The sequence below is a fragment of the Lipotes vexillifer genome, unplaced genomic scaffold, assembly GCF_000442215.2.
Source record: "Lipotes vexillifer unplaced genomic scaffold, Lipotes_vexillifer_v1.1 scaffold412, whole genome shotgun sequence".
Lineage (NCBI taxonomy): Eukaryota > Metazoa > Chordata > Mammalia > Artiodactyla > Lipotidae > Lipotes > Lipotes vexillifer.
The window spans coordinates 1,808,485-1,819,945 of record NW_006798464.1 but is presented as its reverse complement, the minus strand read 5'-3'; the positions used below and the strand labels follow the sequence as shown (position 1 = coordinate 1,819,945).

The following is an 11,461-nucleotide window of genomic DNA, read 5'->3' as shown; positions in this document are numbered from 1 at the left end:
CGGTGAGAGGCCCGCGTACAGCAAAAAAAAAAAAAAAAATTTTGTCTGGAACATTTCTGGAAAAATATTTTTTATTTTTTCTGTATATGTCAGCAAAAATCCACTTACAATCTCAAAAATAACCAATTTTATGTGGGCGACTGAGCAAAGGAGGCAAAATGGTGAGGTGAAGAGAACCCTGAAGGAGACTCAGAATCCTGAGTTCAAGTTGCCAGGCTGTGTGACCGTGAGAAAAAATCACTTCATTTCTCTGGGTCCTGGTTTCTCACCTGCAGAAGGAAAGCACAGAGCTGGATTCCATTATGGTCAGCAGTCCTTTTGCTTATCACTCTGATAAGCCAGCAGCCCCTGTTCCCTTGTGTTGCTCATCCCCACCTTATTTTCACCTACTTTTGGCTGAAAAGCCAGGTGGTCCAGTTTATTAGGCTCAGGTAAGGTGTAATGGAGAACCTGAGGGGCTCCCTTCCAAGTGCTCTCCTGGAGGGTTCTGTTTTTGTTGCTTAGAGACTCTCTTTGCTTCCTGGTTTGCTGCTGAGATGGGTGAAGTTGTCACATAAATGACCCCTGGTTCAGGCTAGCACATTGTCCTCATACCGTAAAATAACGGTATCATCACATCCAGTGCAACTCCTGTCAGTATGTATTTCTAGTATTGACAGTGGTATTCCAGAAAAATATCTGTTGCTCTGACAGGATTTTTTTTTTTTCTTGTGCTATAGTTATCATAATGTCTACAAATGAAGCTACTGAGAGTTGTCTTATGTGGAATTGTTTCTGTTTGAGAATAGTGATTGGGCATCCCCTTGTAAAGATACTGAGGTTATGGTATTCTGGATCAAGACTTTTCAAAGGAGCCATTAATATGCTTAATCTCTGTCTTCTCAAATGTTTTAAATATATTTTTAAAAACTCAGTAGAACTTCTTACAGTGCAGGAATGTACTTGGTCATCCTACAAGCATTTAGAAATCTATATTTCACTTGAGAGAAGTTGCAAATTACATTTCTCCTTTTTTAAATAACATCGTATAGAAATACAGCTGTAAGTGAGAATTGATTTTGCTGCAAGAAAGCAGTGTGGCTTGGTCATTCACGTATAAAGAATATGCTATAGCATATATACCTTTAATAATGACAGTCTCCTTGAGTTGGCAATAAGCAGCTCTCAAACTTCAGCTCATTCCATGACTAATCATGGGCTTAGTAGTAGGAATCTGCTTGTGGTTTGTTAGTCATGTAAGAAAGATCTGGGGTTTCTAATTCGCCACAAACTTAATGATCTGCCAGTGATGTGGTACGTCTGCTAAAAGAATCAATGCAAATGTAGGTCACATTGATAGATCAACAGTGTCTAATTAGAGGAAGTAATCTTCCTCCCAGGAAAGGTAAGGAAATTCAGCTGCCACGTTCAGCCAGTCACCCCAGGCTGCAGCTCTCACAGGTGATGTGAGGTGACTGCATATGGTGCTGCATGTAAAGACACCTGCATGAGGTCTCGGTCCTTGGGGGGAGTGCTCTGAGAGTGTGGTCCTGTCTGCCGTTGCCCTGCAAATCCACAACGCTGCTTCTTTTGGAGGATTCATGTGTCCTGTTTCATCTCGGAAAGAGTTCTGCTATCAGCATTAGCCATGTCACCCCCCGCCCTATCAGCCACCCTAATACCTGGAAATCTGAACCAATTTGCCATCCACGTAGAGGTATTTTCAGAAGCAATCAGGAGCATGCAATCCTGCAAAGCGGGGAGAGCCTGAAACGGGGGCTCTCTGCAAGTGGACATTCAATTCCCAGAAGTACCTTGAACCACTTTGAATTCGCCTCCTCCCCCCAAAGCCCAGCCACAGAAACTAAGTAAGAATTGCCTATGGCTATAGCTACTTGCCAACTCAGGAAGCACCTGTACCCTCCCGCCCCGGCCTCATTGTCCTTCACTGTTGAGGTCCGTGGAACCTTGGTGTTTGGTCTGTGCTCCACCTAGTCTACCCTCTCTCAGATTTGGGGACCTAAGCCCAGAATCCACATTTCCCCTGCCTTGGGTTACCACTCGGTCATTCCTCTCCGTGCTCAGGCCCTGGCAATTCAGTCACAATGTGAAACAGAATTCTCTGGCCACCCCTTCACTGCTCAGGTTCCTACTGAGCCTCCTGGTGCTAACCCTCACCCCTGCATTACCTCAGGCAGCCAGCAAGGACACTGCCGCTCCCCATGTGCCGTTCCCATCCGCTTTCTCGTGCCTGGGGCCCTGCAGTAAGACCAGTGCTGGCCCGGGCCTTGAAGAGGTTATTGGACCTCCCATCCCTATGTATTTCAGAATAAAAACTGTTAGGCCATCCAGAACAAACAAACAAAAAGATAAGGAAATCCAGCTAAATTCTGATTTTTCCCACACTGAATACTTTGAATGTTATTGGACAGTCTCTCAAATAGAGTCTTCCTCTTCTGTGTTGCCCTTTTCTTGCTTGTATCCTAAGAATGTGCTCGGTCTACCTATGGGTAGTCCAGCACCGGATCCCAGATCTCAGTGTGGAGGAGCTTTTGTATACGGGTGTGCAGGAGTCCTGTCTTCTCTACTTAGTGTCTGGGTCCCACGTTTTCAGATAGGGTGGTGCTTGTCAGAACCTGAGCCTGAGGCCCTCCTTAAAACATGTAGGCACCAATTTGCAGGATCTTTTGACTTTACACTTCCCTTGTTGCTCTTCGTGAAAAGCAGGACTCTCCATCTCACTGCAGTCTCTCTCTGCCATCACTGCCATATCAGTCAGCTTTGCTACAGTACCAACCAATTCAAAAACTCTGGGACTTTCAGCAAACCTTTGTTTTTCACTCATATTCCCTGCTGCGCTCTCCTCCCTTTATCTTCCCCTTCTGCAACTGAGGTTGAAGCAGCATCCGCTCTTTGGGACATGGCATTCTCATGGCAGAAGGAAGGGTGTGAGAGTTTCTGTTTGGACAAGATGTATGTCACGTGTGCTCATGATCCATTGATTAAAGCAAGTCACAAGGCCCTGCCAACATTCTTTTCAGGCATTCATTCCAGATTGCAGCTTTCAGAGGTGACATGGCATGGGCAGCAGATGGGTGTGGGAGGCTCAGAATGCTGGAGGATGCCCCTAACGATGATGTCACTCCTGCTGTCCACAGAAGGGCTCTGCAGGGTGGCCTCACCTTTAACAAGATGCTCTCCAGTGTCCCACCACCTGGATATCCATCCTCCTTCTGATGCCCAATGTATTGGCCTGCTTGACCTTCCCTAATAGAATACCACAGACTGGGTGGCTCAAACAACAAAAATTTATTTTTTCATAGTTCTGGAGGCTGCAAAGTTCAAAATCAAGGTGTTGGTAGTTTGGTTTCTATTGAGGACTCTCTTCCTGGCTTGCAGATGGCTGCCTTCTTGCTTTGTCCTCACATGGCCTTTCATCTGTGTGCATGTCCTCCTGGTGTCTCTTCCTCTTCTTAAAAGTACACCAGTCCTAAAAAAAAAAAAAAAAAAAAAAAGGACACCAGTCCTATGGATTAGAGCCTTCCTTATGACCTCATTTAACCTTAATTACTGCCTTAAAGGCCCCATCTCCAAATACAGTCACATTGGGGATTAGGGCTTTAATGCACAAATTCTGGGGGACACAATTCAGTCTGTAACACCCAGTATCCTTGGGATAAGGCAGCTTTCACACACATAACCTAATTTCGTTTTCTCAACAAGCCTATGAGGAAGTTATCAGATGATCATTTCCACTTTACAGATAAGGACGACGAATGAAGTAACTTGTTAGTAAGTGGAAGATTCTGGACTGAGACTGTTTTCTTTGATTCCAAACCAGAAGTTCTTTGAACTGTATAATGGAGTTTTGGCCTTATGAATATTGGAAATGAAATACTGTATGCTTATTGAATTAATAACTGTAAGGATTACATAATATATGGAAGATTGTTTACAAAATGTTAAGTACGGAAAATAGATCACAAAAATAAATGTGCTATGGGTACCATCATGTAAAAACTATGGATAAAACTTGAAAAGGAACAGAAAAAATGAAGTACTTGACCTTCAGGGTGGTAGGGTTTTATTTCTTTTTTGCATTAAAGTTAGCTTAAGAAATACATTTTTAAATAACAGAATTTTAGCTCTTATCAAGGACGAGATTGGAAGTTGGTGGGAACAGGAGAACTGTGTGTCTGTTTGTCCCTAGCTTTTGGGGATCCAGAGACTTAGGCCAACTACCAAACACCTTAGTGTTTAACAGACTCCTTCACTGTGAAACCTCCTCCAGTTCCAGCTTCCTGGGCTGAACTGCTCTAATTCATTTGATGGGCAAGGCCCTGTGAGTTGAGAGGGCTAAAGTCAAATAGAGTGTGGAAGAAGATCAGCTACTACAGGGGCAGAGAGTTGAACTTGTGCCACGGTGAGGAAGAGAAGAAAATTTCAGAGATTTTCCCCCCTCCACACACACACACACACTGAGTCCAAGTAATAATAGAGGATCTGGGCCAGCAGGGGTTAAGGCAAAACAGGCAAGTGTAAATAGAAAATATATGTGTAGTAGGAAGTTCAGAAGACATTCCAAGAGCTTTCTGCTTTTGGGATTCCCCCCACCCCTTTATTTTTAATTTTATTATTTTGGCCACACCGTGCGGCATGCGGGATCTCAGTTCCCCTGCAGTGGAAGCACAGAGTCTTAACCACTGCACCGCCGGGGAGGTCCCCTTGGATCCCCTTCTAAAGACCCTCGGTGCCTCTTCTGTAGGCTGGCCTCTGGGAGCTCAGTCTGGCAGTAGTTGTGCTCTACGACTCCTAGAGGAGAATGTTGTTTTCAAGTACAGTTAACATTCGTGTGATTTTATTACCAGAGAGTTCTCCCTTTTCTTTTATCCTGGAACAAAGTAATCTGTCTCTTAAAATTATGTCTACTGTGTAAGCAGGTCCTGATAAAGTGTGCCTTGGGTATTCATCCTCTTGATTAACAAAGGTGTTTCAATTTATCACTCCCTAGATTAGTGTGCTCTCTTGTCTGAGATCAACATCCATCTTACCTATTGCAATGGATATTTTTCTTCCAGTACCAGAGGTTGTTCCTCAGTAAGATCTCCTTATTTTAGGAGTTAATAGATTTGGATTGTAAAAATAGAGAACTGAGACAGGCTGGAACCTGGGACCCTTTGCTGACAGAACTGTTCAACTAAACTAGTCCAGACATTTTATCAGTCCACTCGGGAGATATAGGAGTCATTCCCAAATCCGATATAAGAAATGTGTGTTTAACAAAGAAAACTTAGCGACCAATTCTTAACTAAAAGAAGCTCCCCCAGAAAGACATACTCCGTCAAAGGATTCCTTTCATAGTAAGCTAGGTATTTGACATATGATTCAATTTACATAAAAGAAAATCTCTGTGTTTAACAAAGAAAACTTAGCGACCAATTCTTAACTAAAAGAAGCTCCCCCAGAAAGACATACTCCGTCAAAGGATTCCTTTCATAGTAAGCTAGGTATTTGACATATGATTCAATTTACATAAAAGAAAATCTGTTTTCATGTATTTCACAAACATCTCTGGCATAATATTGTATACACATTGCCCCATTATGTGAGGTAGAATGGTCCAGCCTAGGATTTGGTTTTTGCTTCTGACCACCTAGAGGGGTGGGATAAAGAGGATGGGAGGGAGACTCAAGAGGAAGGGGATATGGGGATATACGTATGCATGTAGCTGATTCACTTTGTAATACAGCAGAAACTAACACAGCACTGTAAAGCAATTATACTCCAACAAAGGTGTTAAAAAAAAAAAAAAGGTTGCCTTTTATGATGCCAAACTCAAAAATGTTAAGAATGTCACCCAAGCCTCCATTAATAAAGGATTTTGTATTTATTGACCATGGATTTATCTTGAATCTGTTTGTATTTTCATTTGTGCCATTTGGGGTATAATGAGTTGATAATGAGTTGTGTGTTTCCCACTTGTATTCAGGTAGTATTCTTTTTTCTCGCCTTGACTCAGGGGTCACAAACTCAGATGTCTAACATAAGAAGTCATTCGAGTGGTCCAGTGTCCCACCTGCAGAGAGCAGCTACTCTCAATTTCAGTCCCCATTGCCAAGTGGGAATTTGGGACCAGTGTGGCCAAGATGTTCAGATTTTTCACTAGAAGCCCCAAACCTGAATTTTTAAACATTGTCGAGTCAATCAAAAATATAAAAAGACACCATATAGAGCAAGTAGTCCCCAGTCCCCAGGAGGTATCCCATTTTATTTCTGGATGCCACATCTATGTTTCTGCACACTGCACGCTGTAGGTACTCAGTTCGCTTCTGTCTTAAGTATACCTCTTTTACATTTCATGCTTATCTCCTAGTTCCTGGGATTTGATGTATGAGTCCATAGTCTCCAAATTGTGACAACTTTTAATATATCATTCTTTCAGCTTTCATCTTCACACACTAAAGACTACTTTAAATTATTCTGTAATGATGTAGAAACAGCTCCATGTGCTGCATTTTATTTACCTTGACTCAAGGCACAGTCATAGACACCAGTAAAATTATAAAGTCAGCCTTGTCATCTGTGGTTGTGATCAGTTGGTGTTCTTGAGGGTGAGTGGCAATGTCACGGTCACAGGCCAACTCTCTTCCTTCTCTCCACAGCCGGCGTTCCACCCAGCTGACAGTGTGCGCGGAACCCGCCACCACGGGCTGGTGGAGAGGCCGTCCCGGACCCGCTTCCACCCCCTCCACCGACGGTCTGGGGACAAGCCAGGACGACAAATATCCTTTTTTATTGTCTGAGGAGAGGATAAGTTTTGAAAGGTTTTCAGGATGTATCTTCCCTGTCATTCCCCTTTGGCCTCAAAATCTTCATTTTATCTGATGAACAGAGGCAATAAAAATAAGTGGGTTGGAAACCAGAAACATCTCCGCAGGTAAAAATTGGAAGGATCATTGTAGATGTTTACTTTATGAAAGTGTCAATAAAGTTCAGTTTAATGAAGTAACTGAACATAAACAACATGTAATTCAGTCCCATTGCAAGGCCTTCTCAGCATTTTCTTCAGAAATCAGCAGCCAGAATTAAACATGACTTTGAATCAGGTTAGATAGATTTAATCTGTCCAGCCAAAGCAAACAGACAGATAGGTGATTTGTTTTTATTTCTGTTGACCCACTGACCTGCTGCTAGAACTTACAGAAGAAATTTTATATGATTTTCTATTTGTGGAGTTTCAAACTCAATAGATGACAACTAAAATATAAAGCTGGTATTTAGGAAAGTCTTACGTAGTGATATTCACTCACACCAAATCCTATGCTATTAAGTAGGAAGAAAGAAAAGGAGATTGTGAATTCATCTGACAATTTTATTTATGAGGCCAGAGTGGGGTGTGCTTCTGGGGGTCCAGCATTGTGCTCAGGGCTTTTGGAAACAGACCTGAGCTGGATTTTGTGGGAGGAGGGCCTGCGTTCTCACTTCACTCTTCTCACCCGCAGGGGTGGAGGAAGACGAGAAAGGCGGGGTAAGTCTTACTGCAGAGCTGGATTCCTGGCAGTGATGGTAGAGTTCCCTTCACCAGCCTAGAAACCAGGAAGTGGGGGGAGGACGCTTATGTTTACTGAGCACCAACCCATGCCAGACACTGTGCTGGGCAATTCATATGTCATTTAGTCCTCAATACTTACTGAGCAGTTTACATTTTTTAACCCCCATTTTCCAATGAGGAAACTGAGTGTCAGAGTAACTTATCCAAAATTCCACTGCTGAGGTTGGAGGGGCCCAGATTCAGCCCAGGTCAAGCTGACCCCCCAGCCTGAGCCCCTCCCTCGCTACAGCACTCAGTGGTCCCCAGGTCCACACTCAAGAGAGACCCCCTGGGAGGAGTTGCGGGGTGGGGGTGGGGGCCGCACAGAGGAAACCACTGCTTCTCTTGCCCTTGGGCTTCTTGCAGTTTTCTGTCAATGTGAGGCGAAGGTGATGACCCCAATGAATGTTTACTTCTCCTCTCTTCCACCCCCAGGGACACACCACATTCGGTCCACTGAGATACCTTGACTTCTAATTTTGTATATTATGTGACCATTATCTGGGAAATTGAAGTTGATAACTGATTTTTCCAATTTCTTTCTGGGAGGTGAGAATTCTACCAGTTAACCACCAATACCCCTCAGATTCCTTTCTGGAATGTGTAATAACTTTTACATAGAATGCAAAAGGAAAGGAGAATTCAGGCAGTATCAGCTAATTCACACGTGTGCGGGTGGAGTAGTACCTGGAACCATTGTCTAAACTGCTTGGAATTTTCAAGTAAAAGAGTGTTTCTTGATGTAACTAACATTGTATCTTTCTAATTTAGGAGAATTCAGGCAGTATCAGCTAATTCACACGTGTGCGGGTGGAGTAGTACCTGGAACCATTGTCTAAACTGCTTGGAATTTTCAAGTAAAAGAGTGTTTCTTGATGTAACTAACATTGTATCTTTTTCTAATTTCTCAATTCCCTCTTTCCCTTGTAGGTGTTCTCTCTAAATATTATAATACCTATAGATATACTTATAGCTATCTCAAATCCTTTTTGCAGCAAGTATAGTCTAAATATATGCATATACTCACAGCTTTTTAAACTAGAGGACTGTCTAGAAGAGGAGGAGATTGAAGAAAAGCAATGGAGAAAAATGTTCACTTAACAGTTAGTGTTAGGCACCATTTAGACACTGTAGATATCATGGGAAACATAACGTAGTCCCTGCCCTCAAGTTGCTTGTAGTTCAGTGGGAGAGGCAGCTGGGCAAGCGAACGGTGTCAGCACAGTGTGGTGAGCTGCAGATGATGCAGCTTAGGGGCTGTGCAAGCTCAGAGTAGCACAGCCTGCACCAGTCTTGGGGAGATGGAGAAGGCATCCCAGAGGAAACTCTGAGGCTTGAAGGATAGGTAACAAGTGAGGGGGTAGCATGTTTATTTATTTAACAGGTATTCACAGAGCCCCTTCTCTGTACAAGGTACTGTTCTAAGCACTGGGGACTCAGAGGTGTATGAGACAGACGTGTCCCTGCCTTCTTGAGTTTACAGTCCTGTGGGAGATGACAGACAACAAACAGGTGAAAAAAAAAAAAAGAAAAAATTATTAAAGGAAAATAACTTCAGGTGGTTGTGATATGCAGGGAGGAAGACAGCCGGGAGGAGATGTTTCAGGCGGAGGGAACAGCTTGTGCAAAGTGCCGGAGGAAAGACTTCACTGTGTGTTCAGGTGACTCTCTCTCTTTTCAGGTAATAAGTCATAGGTTAGAACTTGACTGTGTATACGGGTCAACTCATGAGAGCAGCAGCAAAGCAGATCAACTCCTAAGGGCAGGAGAAGCAAGGACCAAATAAATGTACAGATGAATTAAAGTTGTTCATCAGACAGTACAAGTCTGATTCACAGACCATGAGATGTCTCTCTGAAGCACCTAACGGGGGTCCTGGGACTGACATCTGCTGACTCAAAAGAGTTCTTTAGCCTGCCCATGAATAAACAGCGAGTCTCTTGAAGAATCAAGAGACCTTGAGCTCCTAGTAAAATATAAAAGTGGGATGATTTTATGTCGAAGATATGAATATATTCAGGAGAAGATGGGGAAGAGGGCTGCAATTCCATCTTTCCTTTCCTGGCCTGCATTCATTTGATTTTGCAATAATTTGCTTAAAATGGTTGCCTTTCTCACCGGTCTGTTACCTCCTTAATGAAGTTTTATTATTCGGAAGTGTTAACACCGGTTTGAATCTTTGCTGGAACAAAGAGAAGAAATGTATTCAGAATTTTCTTCTTCCAGCTGTTTCTTGGCTTGGGTGTTATTTTAGAACGCGCACACTGGCTTAGAGAAGAGTTCAGTCCTATGATCTCAAATGAACATTGTTAACAGTGTGGGCACCACAAGCAGTGGAGATCTGGCACAAGGGCATTCCTCCTGCGGTGGGCAGTGGGCGGCCACCATAGCAGGGAAGGCTGGCACAGTGGGCTCTGGGCTCTGCTGTTGGCATGGGGGCTGCCACAAGCAGAGACCAGGGCACTGCCCACCTGAGATCTGGCCCAGGGCTGCACTCAGGGCAGCAGAGAGGCACTGCCTGGTCCCCAGCTGGGGGCCTGGGCCTGAGAACTCGGAGGAGAGGCTCTCCTACCTTCCTGCAGCTGCTCGTGTCTTCAGCAGCCCTTCTCACTCCTCAAAGGCAGCAAACATGTATCCCAAACACCATCCTGTTGAATTTCTGAGCTATTAACATAAATTTACAGCAAATATAATATTATCTCAGACCTGTGGATAATACATTGAAGAAAAGGGGGACACACTGAAGAACCATAAGAAGCGCCTTCCTCTAAAAGAGATGTGTTTTTAGGAAGAAAGAAAAACAAATGTTTAGAAATTTTCTGATTTACATTCCCAACAAGGTTTGAGAGTATATTGTGTCCAGAAAACTAGGGTGAACAGTCATGAAGAGATGCCTTAAGACCCGCCAAAGTTAGGAATGGCTTTCCTCTTTGGAATAGGCCTTGCTTTGATTCTTTTCATACAATGAGATGAAAATTTTAGGATGTCAGTTTATAGAACACTGTTTCTTTGAAATGCACTGCCTATTATATTTGAGAAATGTCGGGTTCTCTGTATCTTCTTGAAGCTTCACAGTTTATATTAGGGGTCTGAGAAGCCTGGCAGTTAAGAAACTTCTTGTCTTTAATCCAGGGTTTCCAAAACTTAGTTGATCACAAAACCCAGTTTTTACCTAACACCCATTAAGGATTTCCATCTCGGAGGATAAGGAAATGCTAGTTTTTAGAGTTTTAAGAGGAAAATAGTCAGATTTCAAAATCCCACATGCCACCTGTTTGTCACTCACGTGCTGAGGTAAACAGGAAGACATTTTCATACACACAGGGACTCAAAAAAGATCTCACTCATGTACCTCCCTTCATGTTTGACTTTTAGATGTATTCTGGCAGGACATAGTTGGAGGTAAAAGGACAAGAGGAGGTTGAGCGATGGTGAAGACATGGTTGAGAAATTAGGAAGGAACCAAATTGTGGTCAGTTTTATATGTTAAATCTGACCCTGGCACTTGTCTTGGTGGGTGGGTTCTATTAACCCACCAAACCTGGAGTTCAGTTACCCCACCAGCTGCATGGACCATCATGAACCTGCCCCACAAACTCTGTGCCTGGAAGAACACGGAGTTGCAGAGGGCAGGAGAGAACATGGTTGCCCCCAGGCTGCTCAAGAAGGCAGTTCCTGAGCCCTGCCCTGGGTGCCCTTACCTCATGGGAACAGGAAGCCAAAATAAGAACCGGGCTGTGCTCACCAGCCACGAGCAGGCAGCACAAGAAAGAGACAGGGTTGGACTTGTTTGCAGCTTCTGATGCTCAGTGACCCCACCCACGGGGAAATGGGCCAGCAGGTGTCCTGTCATATCAACAGAAGGGCTACTCCCCTTCATTTGGGAAAGAG

General features: G+C 43.6%; 1 protein-coding gene across 2 annotated transcripts in view; it reads left to right on the top strand.

Annotated features, from left to right (window-relative positions):
* CRTC3 (CREB regulated transcription coactivator 3) overlaps positions 1-11,461 on the top strand; it is a 100,244-nt gene that overhangs the window by 54,241 nt on the left and 34,542 nt on the right. For both annotated transcript variants that reach the window (XM_007470560.1, XM_007470559.1), the window contains exon 3: positions 6,642-6,761. In XM_007470560.1, the coding sequence (XP_007470622.1) occupies positions 6,642-6,761 (120 nt within the window). The remainder of the gene's footprint in view (positions 1-6,641; positions 6,762-11,461) is intronic.